The sequence below is a fragment of the Heptranchias perlo genome, chromosome 10 (assembly GCF_035084215.1).
Source record: "Heptranchias perlo isolate sHepPer1 chromosome 10, sHepPer1.hap1, whole genome shotgun sequence".
Classification (NCBI taxonomy): Eukaryota; Metazoa; Chordata; class Chondrichthyes; order Hexanchiformes; family Hexanchidae; genus Heptranchias; species Heptranchias perlo.
Window position 1 is genome coordinate 15,709,477 of NC_090334.1, and position 16,147 is coordinate 15,725,623.

At 42.2% G+C, this 16,147-nt stretch overlaps 1 protein-coding gene across 1 annotated transcript in view; it reads left to right on the forward strand.

The window, feature by feature from the left end:
• The window catches only part of LOC137326100 (fibulin-7-like), a 51,287-nt gene extending 42,593 nt beyond the window's left edge, over positions 1-8,694 (forward strand). Inside the window, exons 5-8 of the mRNA XM_067990974.1 lie at positions 915-1,043; positions 3,327-3,464; positions 7,620-7,758; positions 8,310-8,694. Of these exons, the coding sequence (XP_067847075.1) occupies positions 915-1,043; positions 3,327-3,464; positions 7,620-7,758; positions 8,310-8,670 (767 nt within the window). The 3' untranslated portion in view covers positions 8,671-8,694. The remainder of the gene's footprint in view (positions 1-914; positions 1,044-3,326; positions 3,465-7,619; positions 7,759-8,309) is intronic.
• The last annotated feature ends 7,453 nt before the right edge of the window (positions 8,695-16,147 follow it).

The following is a 16,147-nucleotide window of genomic DNA, read 5'->3' on the forward strand; positions in this document are numbered from 1 at the left end:
GTGTAACTTGGAAGGGAACCTGCAGGTGGTGTTGTTCCCATGCACCTGCTGCCCTTGTCCTTCTAGGTGATGGAGGTCGCAGGTTTGGGAGGTGCTGTCGAAGAAAACTTGGCGAGTTGCTTAATGTTTCTCTTTTTGTTTTTCTCTTGTCTCTCTATTTGTTTTGCTCTCTCCCTCTCACTGTTTCGATTTGTCTCTCTAACTCTCACTCTCTCACTATTTACTTCAGCTATTTGGTGTTTCCAATCAATTGACCCATTCATCCAGCCTGCATGTATTTTCTGTACACGTCACATGTGTGTGTGTGTGTTAGCGTGCGTGTGTCCAAATGCACACTCAGGAGTACTGCACTTTGTCTGCTCATGATATCATACAATCATAGAATCATAAAATCATACAGCACAAAAGGAGGCCATTTGGCCCATTGTGCCGGGGCCAGCTCCTTGAAAGAGCTATCCAATTGGTCCCACTCCCCTGCTCTTTCCCCGCAGCCCTGCAAATTTTTATTACAACAACTCGCTGCATAAACAAAAATGTCTCCTCATCTCTCCTCTGGTTCTTTTGCCAATTATCTTTAAACTGTGTCCTCTGGTTACCGACCCTCCTGGTGGAATCAATTTCTCCCTATCTACTCTATCAAAACCCCTCATAATTTTGAACACGTCTATTAATTCTGCCCTTAACCTTCTCTGTTCTAAGGAGAACAATCCCAGATTCTCCAGCCTCTCCACATAACTGAAATCCCTCATTCCTGGCACCATTCTGGTAATTCTCCACTGCACCATCTCCAAGGCTTTGACATTTTTCTTAAAGTGTGGTGCCCAGAATTGGCCAAAATACTCCAGTTTAGCATAACTCCCTTGCTTTTGAACTCTATGCCTCTATTTATGCAAATCTCTTCTTACTGACAACAGAGTGGACTACGTCGCAGAGTGACCCATCCTTCAGTCGCCAGCCACGGTGCACAGATGTCCAAGGCTCACAACATTGCAGCTGCGACGCAGGCTTCCACCTCAGTGGGAAGGACGTTAGACAGTGTCGAGGTAAGGTGGCACCCATTACATTTGAAACTGAAGCTCCTAAAGCAGCCTATTCAACAATAGAAGAAGAGTCCTTTATGTGAATATGAAATGTGGAAATCACCCAGTTCATTCTTGAACCATTGAACAATTTGCATTTATATAGCGCCGTTAATGTAGTACAACGTCCCAGGGCACTGCACAGGAGCGTAATCAGACAAAAATTGACACCAAGCAACATAAAGAGATATTAGTACAGGTGACCAAAAGTTTAGTCAAAGAGGTAGGTTTTTTTAGGAACGTCTTAAAGAAGGAGAGAAAGATAGAGCGGCAAAGAGATATAGGGAGGGAATTCCAGAGCTTAGGGCTTAGGCTGCTGAAGGCACGGGCACCAATGGTGGAGCAGTGAAAATCAGGGATGCGCAAGAGGTCAGAATTGGAGGAGCGCAGAGATCTCGGAGGGTTGTAGGGCTGCAGAGATAGGGAGGGGCAAGGCCATGGAGGGATTTGAATTCAAGGATGAGAATTTAAAAATCGGGGTGTTGGCCGTCCGGGTGCCAATGTACGTCAGCGAGCACAGGGGTGATGGGTGAACAGGACTTGGTGCGAGATAGGATATGCTCACTCCCAACTAACGATAAAGCTGTCTCATATCCACAGATTCACATTCCTGCAGCATTCTGAATGGTGGTCAGTGCAGTCAGTGAGTTCAGATGATACATGAATTAGACACAACTAGTTTGTTGGACCCTAAACCCCGAGATTGGATTCAATCAACCAATTCCACATGGCTGATACATACATAGAGTGGACTTTCAAACAAGATGGCACCAAGTGTAATGTTAATCAGGTGTCTGATGATTGTGGGATGTTGACCATGTGGGCATCCTTGCAGACTCCTATTTTGGTGGTCATGAGTTGACAACGATCTGGTGAACCGGAGTCTCCAAGGGTTTTCGAGCAGCACGTTCAAAGCACTCTACTGATCACTTGGCTATCATTGCAGCTAATGGATAGTCGATCCATTGGTGCACGGTGACATTGATGATGTGTTGTTGCCAGTTGATGTGAGGCAGGCACATTGACATTGCAAAGGTGGTGGTCACTATGGTCCAAAAGATGCAGTGTCGGAGGGGGCGTCTTTCGGATGAGGCGTTAAACCGAGGCCCCGTCTGCCCTCTCGTGGAAGTAAAAGATCTCTCAGCACTATTTTGAAGAAGAGCAAGGCAGTTCTCCCCTGGCCAAAGTTTGTCCCTTAACCAACATCACTAAATAAAAAACAGATTATCACATTGCTGTTTGTGGGAGCTTGCTGTGTGCAAATTGGTTGCCGCGTTTCCTGCATTACAACAGTAACTACACTTCAAAAGTACTTCATTGGCTGTAAAGAGATTATGAAAGGTGCTATAGAAATGCAGCTCTTTTTTTTCTTTTAGATCACCAAGATTAAATTACAGATGTGTATTTGGTCCTGAATTGTTCAGTTATATAGAGAAACTCAGTGCTGTTGTCCTTCAGGTTGTTGTGCCTGTCCTCCACTCTTTGGTATGGTGCAGGTGATTGTTTATATTATTAAGTTACATCGATAAAGTGATGCCCACTGTTCAATATTTTGACCGCATATCAGAATTGTTCGGAAAAGGAAAAGACCATTTCGGCCCACAATTTCTATCCCTATTTAAAGATCAACTTCACCTACCCACCTTAGGAACAGGAGTAGGCCATTCAGCCCCTCGAACCTACTCTGCCGTTCAATTAGATCATGGCTGATCTGTATCTTAACTCCATTCACACGCCTCTGCTCATATTCCTTGATACCCTTACCTAACAAGAGTCTATCAATCTCAGTCTTGAAAGCTCCAATTGACCCCTAGCATCCACAGCCATTTTGGGGAGAGAGTTCCAGATTTCTAGTACCCTTTGGGTGAGAAGAGGGTAGCAGACATCCCCTTCTCATGGGACCATTCAATCACTCCCTCTCTCTTTCTCTCTCTCTCTCTCTCTCTCTCTCTCTATCTATCTATCTAACTCTCCAGAAATGCACTGAATTGTTTCTTGGACCCTTTTATACTGTCCACTTCAATTCTCTTCCCCCCCCCCATAACATATTGCATACGCCCATTACTCTATAGAGGTGACTCTTGCTAGCTCTTTGTGTTAAAAATGCTCCCTGAAATGTACCGAACGCACCGCTCCCTGAAATTCCGTGGGAGGAGCATCGGTTGGATTGCCACCAGCGTTCCGACAGCATACTGAGAGAATCCCTCGTTCCCCAAACGCTCACCTGTCACCGTGTCTTTCTTTCAGATGTGGACGAGTGTGAGGTGTTTCAGGCAGGCCGATTGGCTCGTCTCTGCGTACACGCCTGTGTGAACACGCCTGGTTCATATCTTTGCAGATGTCCCTCTGGATACACCTTGCTGGAGGATTCACGGGCCTGTGAAGGTAAGCCCACCTAACCCTCATATCCAGTCATCTATTATCCTCAATGTATCTCACTACTGACTGTCCATTACATTCTCTGTAACTCACTACTTCTGTCCATTATACTCTATATAACTCACTATTGGCCATCCATTATAATCCATTTAATGGATGTAACATTATACTGTATGTAACTCCAACTGACTGTCCATTATACTTTTTTTTTATTATTCGTTCATGGGATGTGGGCGTCGCTGGCAAGGCTGGTATTTATTGCCCATCCCTAATTGCCCATCCACTACTGACTGCCCGTTATGCTCTATATAACTCACTACTGACTGTCCATTATAATCTATATAAATCACTACTGACTGTCCATTATCCTCTCTGTAACTCATTACTGGCTGTCCATCATTGCCTCTGATTTGTCATGCTGCTTGTCCAACATCCAATATTGCACGAGCAGAAATTTTGTCCAACTAAATATTGGGAAGACCGAAGCCATTGTCATCAGTCCCCTCCACAAACTCCGTTCCTTAGCCACTGACTCCATCCCTCTCGCTGGCCACTGTCTGAGGCTGAATCAGACTGTTCGCAACCTTGGTTTCCTATTTGACACTGAACTGAGCTTCTGACTCTATAACCTCTCCATCACCAAGTCCGCCTTCTTCAACCTTTGTAACATCGCCCGTCTCCAACCCTGCCTTAGCTCATCTGCTGCTGAAACCCTCATCCATGCTTTTGTGACCTCTTGACTGGACTATTCCAATGCTCTTCTGGCCACTCTCCCACCTTGCACCCTCCGTAAACTTGAGCGCATCCAAAACTCTGCTGCCCGTATCCTGACTCGCACCAAGTCCTGTTCACCCATCACCCTTGTGCTCGCTGAGTTACGTTGGCTCCCAGTCCAAGAACGCCTCGATTTTAAAATTCTCATCCTTGTTTTCAAATCCCTCCATGGCCTCGTCCTTCCCTATCCCTGTAACCTCCTCCAGCTCTACAATGCACCGTGATCTCTGCTCTCCTCCAGCTCTGGTCTCTTGCAAATTGCCGATTTCCTTTGCCCCACCATTGGCGGCCGTGCCTTCAGCTGCCTAGGCCCCAGGCTCTGGAATTCCCTCCCTAAACTTTTGCGCCTCTCGACCACTCTCTCCACCTTAAAACCTACCTCTTTGACCAAGCTTTTTGTCACCTGTCCTAATATCTCCTTATGTGGCTCGGTGTCAAATTTTGTTTGATAATCGCCTCTGTGAAGCACCTTGGGACGTTTTACTACATTAAAGGTGCTATATAAATACAAGTTGTTGTTTTATATGTAATTCACTACTGGCTGTCGATTATAATGTATGTAACTCCTACTGACTGTCCATTATACTGTATGCAACTCCTACTGACTGCCCGTTATACTGTATGTAACTCCAACTGACTGTCCATTATACTTTTTTTTTATTATTCGTTCATGGGATGTGGGCGTCGCTGGCAAGGCTGGTATTTATTGCCCATCCCTAATTGCCCTTGAGAAGGTGGTGATGAGCCACATTCTTGAACCGCTGCAGTTCGTGTGGTGAAGGTTCTCCCACAGTGCTGTTAGGAAGGGAGTTCCAGGATTTTGACCCAGCGACGATGAAGGAACGGCGATATATTTCCAAGTTGGGATGGTGTGTGACTTGGAGGGGAACGTGCAGGTGGTGTTGTTCCCATGTGCCTGCTGCTCATGTCCTTCGAGGTGGTAGAAGTCGCAGGTTTGGGAGGTGCTGTTGAAGAAGCCTTGGCGAGTTGCTGCAGTGCATCCTGTGGATGGTACACACTGCAGCCACAGTGCGCCGGTGGCGAAGGGAATTAATGTTTAGGGTGGTGGATGGGGTGCCAATCAAGCAGGCTGCTTTGTCCTGGATGGTGTCGAGATTCTTGAGTGTTGTTGGAGCTGCACTCATCCAGGCAAATGGAGAGTATTCCATCACACTCCTGACTTGTACCTTGTAGATGGAAAGGCTTTGGGGAGTCAGGAGGTGAGTCACTCGCCACAGAATACCCAGCCTCTGACCTGCTCTTGTAGCCACACTATTTATGTGGCTGATCCAGTTAAGTTTCTGGTCAATGGTGACTCCCAGGATGTTGATGGTGGGCGATTCGGCGATGGTAATGCCGTTGAATGTCAAGGGGAGATGGTTAGACCCTCTCTTGTTGGAGATGGTCATTGCCTGCACTTGTCTGGCGCGAATGTTACTTGCCACTTATGAGCCCAAGCCTGGATGTTGTCCAGGTCTTGCTGCATGCGGGCTCGGACTGCTTCATTATCCGAGGGGTCGCGAATGGAACTGAACACTGTGCAATCATCAGCGAACATCCTCATTTCTGACCTTATGTTGGAGGGAAGGTCATTGATGAAGCAGCTGAAGATGGTTGGGCCTAGGATACTGCCCTGAGGAACTCCTGCAGCAATGTCCTGGGGCTGAGATGATTGGCCTCCAACAACCACTACCATCTTCCTTTGTGCTAGGTATGACTCCAGCCACTGGAGAGTTTTCCCCCTGATTCCCATTGACTTCAATTTTACTAGGGCTCCTTGGTGCCACACTTGGTCAAATGCTGCCTTGATGTCCAGGGCAGTCACTCTCACCTCACCTCTAGGAATTCAGCTCTTTTGTCCATGTTTGGACCAAGGCTGTAATGAGGTCTGGGGCCGAGTGGTCCTGGCGGAACCCAAACTGAGCATCGGTGAGCAGGTTATTGGTGAGTAAGTGCTGCTTGATAGCACTGTCGACGACACCTTCCATCACTCTGCTGATGATTGAGAGTAGACTGATGGGGCGGTAATTGGCTGGATTGGATTTGTCCTGCTTTTTGTGGACAGGACATACCTGGGCAATTTTCCACATTGTCGGGTAGATGCCAGTGTTGTAGCTGTACTGGAACATCTTGGCTAGAGGCGCAGATAGTTCTGGAGCATAAGCCTTCAGCACTACAGCCGGGATGTTGTCGGGGCCCATAGCCTTTGCTGTATCCAGTGCACTCAGCCGTTTCTTGATATCACGTGGAGTGAATCGAATTGGCTGAAGACTGTCTTCTGTGATGTATGTAACTGTATGTAACTCCTACTGACTGTCCATTATATGTATGTAACTCCTACTGACTGTCCATTATACTGTATGTAACTGATACTGACTGTCCATTATACTGTATGTAACTCCTACTGACTGTCCATTATACTGTATGTAACTCCCACTGACTGTCCATAATAGTGTATGTAACTCCCACTGACTGTCCATTATACTGTATGTAACTCATACTGACTGTCCATTATATTGTGTGTAACTGATACTGACTGTCCATTATACTGTATATAACTCATACTGACTGTCCATTATATTGTATGTAATTGATACTGACTGTCCATTATACTGTATGTAACTCATACTGACTGTCCATTTTATTGTATGTAACTCCCACTGACTGTCCATTCTACTGTATGTAACTCATACTGACTGTCCATTATACTGTATGTAACTCATACTGACTGTCCATTATATTGTGTGTAACTGATACTGACTGTCCATTATACTGTATGTAACTGATACTGACTGTCCATTATATTGTATATAACTCATACTGACTGTCCATTATATTGTATGTAACTCCCACTGACTGTCCATTATACTGTATGTAACTCCCACTGACTGTCCATTATATTGTATATAACTCATACTGACTGTCCATTATATTGTATGTAACTCCCACTGACTGTCCATTATACTGTATGTAACTCATACTGACTGTCCATTTTATTGTATGTAACTGATACTGACTGTCCATTATACTGTATGTAATTCCTACTGGCTGTCCATTATACTGTATGTAACTCATACTGACTGCCTGTTATACTCTATGTAAGTCACGACTGACCGTCCATTATAATCTATATAACTCACTACTGACTGTCTATTATACTCTATATTACTCACTACTGGCTGCCCACTATACTATATGTAACTCACTACTGGCTGCCCATTATACTATATGTAACTCACTACTGGCTGCCCATTATACTCTGTGTAACTCACTACCGGCTGTTCTTTATATTCTGTGTAACTCACTACTGCCTGACTTATCCTAAATGTAACTCCATGCCAGCTGTGTATTATCATCTATTTGATTATTACTGTCCTGCTTTTACAGATATCAATGAGTGTTCGACCAGTCAACATAACTGTACCAGAGAGGAGATTTGCATTAATATACATGGCGGATTCCATTGTGTCTACCCAGAGTGTCCAAAATCTCGCCTCAATGCTAGCTATGTAAAAACATCACAGTTGTAAGTACTTAATCCCTATAGGGTTTAAATAGGGATTGGCTTTGGAGTAGTGTCCAGTTCTAGCCACTGAGACACAAGGGAGATATTCGAGTACAGGGGGCAGCACAGTGAGGAGCTACGTGGTTGATCCCTTGCGTCCCATTCTGAACCCCTCTGAACAGCCCAGTCCCATTCTGTACCCCTTTGAACAGCTCCCAGCCCAGTCCCATTCTGTACCCCTTTGAACAGCTCCCAGCCCAGTCCCATTCTGTACCCCTTTGAACAGCCCCCAGCCCAGTCCCATTCTGTACCCCTTTGAACAGCTCCCAGCCCAGTCCCATTCTGTACCCCTTTGAACAGCCCCCAGCCCAGTCCCATTCTGTACCCCTTTGAACAGCCCCCAGCCCAGTCCCATTCTGTACCCCTTTGAACAGCTCCCAGACCAGTACCATTCTGTACCCCTCTGAGCTGCTCCCAGCCTAGTCTCCTGCTGTACATATATAGGTTGCATACCCAAAACAATATAACCTTTCTCTGTTCCTAAATCTTATATTTTTCTCTTTTCTCCCCAGCAAATGTGAGAGAAACCCGTGTCCGATGGACAGCAAGTTGTGCGCAAATGCTGCCTACTCCATTACCTTTCATTACCTGACCCTAACCTCGAACCTACGAACCCCCAGGGCCCTGTTCCGGATGACGAGCAGCCGATTCACGGGTGACACCATGCGCTTCAGCATTGTGGGGGGTGTCGGGCAGAACCATTTCTCCGTTCAGCGCTCAGACAGGCAGACGGGGGAGCTGGTGCTGGTGCACCCTATCCAAGGCCCCGCAACCTTGGAGGTTGAGATGGAGATGACGGAACTCTCTGGAAAAACGGTCCTGACAAAGCATATCTCCAAGGTCATTGTCTTCGTCTCACGGTACAACTTCTAAGCGACATTCGTCTTCCGGTCGTGACTCCTGCTTCTGTTTTTTAACAGTGAGCCAAGATAAATTGTGTGTATAACCAATAGAGAGTTAAAGTACCAAAAAAAAAGTATTAAGACGAATACCAAGCTACACAATTACGAGCATATGTGCTGCTGCCTCGCCAGAAGGAAAGGAGAACCGCTGAGGGACAAGGCTGGAGAGCTGGATAATGGAGAGAGAGCCTGAGAGTTGCAATGATGTTTCAACGGAGGGGGGAGCCAACAATGTCTTAAGGACCTTGTGTGTGCTGGGAAGGGCAGGTTCTTCACTGCGAAGTTCGGAATACATTGTCACAAGGACCCCCTCCTCTCACCTCACCCTTACGTCATTAGTCTGATACGGTGTTATTATTAAAGTGAGTCATATTAGCCAATGGTGTAATATTTGAAGTTATAACAGCAGCAGTTATAAGGGACCTCCCTTCCCATTTCCTCCCCCCCTCTCCTCTCAGTCCCTTCCCCCGCCTCCCCCATCATGAGAAGGTGTGGGGAGGAGAACTAAATAACTCCACCTCCTGGTTATTGGCAGTATCACAGCTGAGGTAATGTGTTAGGTGCCAAAGCATGCTAGGAGATTTTTGAAGGACACGTGTTTCAGTGTCTAGAGGGGGAATGTGATTAAACTCGAACCATCAGTGTTTGTGAGCTCGATTTCACCAGCTCAGCTTGGGTCTGTTTTGTGTATAATGCCTTCTTACCTACAGGTAAGCTTGTTTTATACTCTTGTCGAGGGTTAGATGAAGTAGGGTGGGACGAGCATAAACACCGGCATGGACCTATTGGGCCGAATGGCCCATTTCTATGCTGTACATTCTATGCAATTCTATTGTCATAATCCAGTCTGGAGATTGGGATGGACATTAGGTCATGAGGTAGCTACAGCAGTGAGAGGCAGTTGTGATATTAGGTGAATAATAATTATTCTTTTAGTGGATTACTTTTTAGGATTTATCACTCAAATACATTTTATAGCTTTCTGGCATCATCTAAATGTTTCCCTCCTGCACTAACACCCATGTAATGTACCATGCAATAGTCCTGTTTCACAAGTATTCAGCCATACAAGTGTGTTTTGACAGTGAGTGATTAGAACTGAACGTTGTGCCAAATATACATATGCCTGGGTAAAATGTTTTGAATACTATCTAGCCATGCTATTGTACTGCTGAAGGACTTTAGTATTGCAGTTTGAGTGCTACAAAATAATTGTACAGCTGAGGGGTGCTCCATCATTATTATCTCTTTCATCACCTCTATTCCCATCGTTGCTGTTATCTTTATCTCCATCACCATCTCCAACTCTGTTATTACTACTATCTCCATTTCTCTCATCTTCATCATTGTCTTCACCTCCAAAATTTCACCTGCATCACCAGTACCATTATCATCATTGCTACCACTATCGTCTCATCACTATCGTCTCATCATCATCATTACCACTACCATCTCATCATCATTATCGTCATCATCATCATTACCATCTCATCCTCATTACCATCTCATCATCATCACCATCTCATCATCATTACCATCTCATCATCCTCATTACCATCTCATCATCATCACCATCTCATCATCATTACCATCTCATCATCCTCATTACCATCTCATCATCATCACCATCTCATCATCATTACCATCTCATCATCATCCTCATTACCATCTCATCATCATCACCATCTCATCATCATTACCATCTCATCATCATCCTCATTACCATCTCATCATCATCACCATCTCATCCTCATTACCATCTCATCATCATCACCATCTCATCATCATTACCATCTCATCCTCATTACCATCTCATCATCATCACCATCTCATCATCATTACCATCTCATCATCATCCTCATTACCATCTCATCATCATTACCATCTCATCATCACCATCTCATCATCATTACCATCTCATCATCATCCTCATTACCATCTCATCATCATTACCATCTCATCATCATCACCATCTCATCATCATTACCATCTCATCATCATCATTACCATCTCATCATCATCATTACCATCTCATCATCATCATTATCATCTCATCATCATTACCATCTCATCATCATTACCATCTCATCATCATCATTACCATCTCATCATCATCATTATCATCTCATCATCATTACCATCTCATCATCATTACCATCTCATCATCATCATTACCATCTCATCCTCATCACTATCACCTCATCATCATTATTGTCATCATCATCATTGATATCGTCGTCGTCATTATCATCATCATTACCATCTCATCATCATCATTACCATCTCATCATCATCACTATCACCTCATCATCATCATCGTCATCATCATCATCGATATCGTCATCATCATCGATATCGTCGTCATCGTCATCATCATCATCACCGTCATCATCATCACCATCTCATCCTCACTACGACCATCTATATCATTATAATCGTTACCAGCTCATTACTATCATTACTATGCCATATTATTATCATTACCACCTTATTATCGTTATAATCATCACCATCTCTTTAGTATAATCATGATAATTGCCATCTCATTATCATAATTATTGCCATCTCATAATCCTCAGTACCATCTTATTATTACCATCTAGTTGAAATCAGTTTTTCAACATCATTATCACCTCTATCAGCAGATTATCTTTTGCTGCTACCCGATTATCATCATCTCACATAACTGTCATCTCATTAACGACTCCATCTTCTCATCATCTCATTCCATCATCTACCTCTATCGTCTCCATCTTTATGAACTTCACTTCAAAAATCCTCATCATCACTACCATCTCATCACCATCATCATCGTCATCATTACCATCTCACCATCATCATCATTACCATCTCATCATCATCATCACTACCATCTCATCATCAACATTATTACCATCTCACCATCACCATCATTACCATCTCACCATCACCATCATTACCATCTCACCATCATCATCATTCCCATCTCATCTTCATCATCACTACGATCTCATCATCACCATCATTACCGTCTCATTATCATCATCATTACCATCTCATCATCATCATTACCATCTCATCATCATCATTACCATCTCATCCTCATCACTATCACCTCATCATCATTATTGTCATCATCATCATTGATATCGTCGTCGTCATTATCATCATCATTACCATCTCATCATCATCATTACCATCTCATCATCATCACTATCACCTCATCATCATCATCGTCATCATCATCATCGATATCGTCATCATCATCGATATCGTCGTCATCGTCATCATCATCATCACCGTCATCATCATCACCATCTCATCCTCACTACGACCATCTATATCATTATAATCGTTACCAGCTCATTACTATCATTACTATGCCATATTATTATCATTACCACCTTATTATCGTTATAATCATCACCATCTCTTTAGTATAATCATGATCATTGCCATCTCATTATCATAATTATTGCCATCTCATAATCCTCAGTACCATCTTATTATTACCATCTAGTTGAAATCAGTTTTTCAACATCATTATCACCTCTATCAGCAGATTATCTTTTGCTGCTACCCGATTATCATCATCTCACATAACTGTCATCTCATTAACGACTCCATCTTCTCATCATCTCATTCCATCATCTACCTCTATCGTCTCCATCTTTATGAACTTCACTTCAAAAATCCTCATCATCACTACCATCTCATCACCATCATCATCGTCATCATTACCATCTCACCATCATCATCACTACCATCTCATCATCAACATTATTACCATCTCACCATCACCATCATTACCATCTCACCATCACCATCATTACCATCTCACCATCATCATCATTCCCATCTCATCTTCATCATCACTACGATCTCATCATCACCATCATTACCGTCTCATTATCATCATCATTACCATCTCATCAGCATCATCATTCCCATCTCATCATCATCATCACTACCATCTCATCATCACCATCATTATCTTCTCACCATCATCATCATTCCCATCTCATCATCATCATCACTACCATCTCATCATCAACATCATTACCATCTCATCATCATCATCATTACCATCTCATCATCATAATGATCATTACCATCTCATCATCACCATTCTTAGCCTTCTCACCATCATTGCCATCTCATCATCAACATCATTACCATCTCACCATCATCATCATTCCCATCTCATCTTCATCATCACTACCATCTCATCATCACCATCATTATCTTCTCACCACCATCATCATTCCCATCTCATCATCATCATCACTACCATCTCATCATCAACATCATTACCATCTCATCATCATCATCATTACCATCTCATCATCATCATCATTATCTTCTCACCACCATCATCATTCCCATCTCATCATCATCATCATCATCGCTACCATCTCATCATCAACATCATTACCATCTCATCATCATCATCATTTCCATCTCATCATCATCACCAATGATGGTGATGGTAATCATCACCATCATTACCATCTCATCATCATCATCATCATTACCATCTCATCATCATCACCATTAATACCATCTCATCATCATCATCATCATCATTACCATCTCATCATCATTATCATCATTACCATCTCATCATCACCATTATTACCATCTCACCATCACTACCATCTCATCATCATCATCATCATCATCATCATTACCATCTCATCATCATCATTACCATCTCATCATAATCATCATTACCTTCTCATCATCACCATTATTACCATATCACCATCATTACCATCTCATCATCATCACCATCATCATCATTACCATCTCATCATCTTCACTACCATCTCATCATCATGATCATTACCATCTCATCATCCTCATCATCACTACCATCTCATCACCGTCATCATCGTCATCACTACCATCTCATCATCACCATCATTACCATCTCACCATCATCATTATTACCATCTCACCATCATCATCACTGCCATCTCATCATCACTATCATTGCCATCTCATCATCATCATCATTACCATCTCATCATTATCATCATTACCATCTCATCATCAGCATCATTACCATCTCATCATCATCATCATTAACATCTCATCATCACCATCATTACCATCTCATCATCATCATTACCATCTCATCATCATCATCATTACCATCTCATCATCATCATCATTACCATCTCATCATCATCATAATCATCATCATCATCATCAGCACCATCACTACCATATCATCAGCAGCAGCACCATCACTACCATATCATCATCACCACCATCTCATCATCACCATCATTACCATCTCACCATCATCATCATTACCATCTCACCATCATCATCACTACCATCTCATCATCACCATCATTACCATCTCACCATCATCATCACTACCATCTCATCATCATCATCATTACCATCTCATCATCATCATTATCATATCATCACCATCATCATCACTACCATCTCATCATCATCAACATTACTATCGCATCATCATCATCATCACTACTATCTCATCATCATCACCATCTCTACCATCTCATCATCATCACCATCTCTACCATCTCATCATCATCACCATCTCTACCATCTCATCATCATCACCATCACTACCATCTCATCATCACCATCACTACCATCTCATCATCACCATCACTACCATCTCATCATCATCACCATCACTTCCATCTCATCATCATCATTACCATCATCATCATCACTACCACCATCTCATCGTCATAGTTGTTACCATCTCATCATCATCACTACAATATGATTATCATGATGATCATCATCACTTCCACTTTAATCATCATCTCATTATCATTATCAGTACCAGCTCACCATCTTCACCCTCATCATTATCATCGTTACCATATCATCATCATCATCACGATCACTACCATATCATCATCATTACAATCACTACCATATCATCATCATCATCAGCATGATCACTACCATATCATCATCATCACTACCATCTCATTATCGTCCTCAGCATCATCATCATCATCCCCATCTCATCTACACTACGACCCTCCAAATCATAATAATCATTACCAACTCATTATCATTATAATCATTACCAGCTCATTACTATCATCACCATGTCATAATATTATCATTACCACCTCATTATCATTATAATCATCACCATCTCTTTAGTAAAATCATGACCATCCCATTATGATCATTGCCATCTCATTATAATGATTACCATCTCATAATCCTCAGTACCATCTTATTATTAAAACTATCTAATTGTCATTATCATCATCACTTATTTCAACATCATTATCATCATTAACATCAGATTATCATTTGCTGCTACCCGATTATCATCATCTCATTCTATCATCTACCTCTTTATGATCTTCAACTCCAAAAATCTGTATTTCCATCATCATTACCATCTTATTACCATCATCATCATCATTATCATCTCATCATCATCATCATCATCATCCTCATTATCATCTCATCATCATCATTACCTTCGCATCATCATCATCATCATTATCTTCGCATCATTATCATCATCATCATTACCTTCACTTCATCATCATCATTACCTTCGCATCATCATCATCATCATCATCACCATCATTACCTTCGCATCATTATCATCATCATCATTACCTTCGCTCCATCATCATCATTATCTTTGCATCATCATCATCATCATTACCTTCGCATCATCATGATCATCATCATTACCTTCGCATCATCATCATCATCATCATTACCTTTGCTTCATCATCATCATTATCTTTGCATCGTCATCATCATCATCATCATTACCTTATCATCATCATCATCATCATCATCATCATTACCTTCGTATCATCATCATTACCTGCGCATCATCATGATCATCATTACCTTCGCATCATCATGATCATCATTACCTTCTCATCATCATCATCATTACCTTATCACCATCATCATCATCATCATTACCCCATCTCATCATCAACATCATCATTACTATCTCATCATCACTATCATCATCATCATTACCATCTCATCATAATCATCATTATTACCTTATCATCATCATCATCACTACCATCTCATCATCATCATCATCATCATCACTACCATCTCAACATCATTACCATCTCATCATCATCATCATCATCACTACCATCTCAACATCATTATCATCTCATCATCATCATCATCATCATTACCTTCTCATCATAATCATCATTACCTTCTCATCATCATCATCATTACCTTATCATCATCATCATCATCATCATTACCTTCACATCATCATCATCATCCTTACCTTCTCATCATCATCATCATTACCTCATCATCATCATTGCCATCTCATCATTATCATCATCATTACCATATCATCATCATCATTACCTTATCATCATCATCATCATTATCTTCTCATCATCACAATTACCTTCTTATCATTACCATCTGATCATTATCATAATCATTACCTT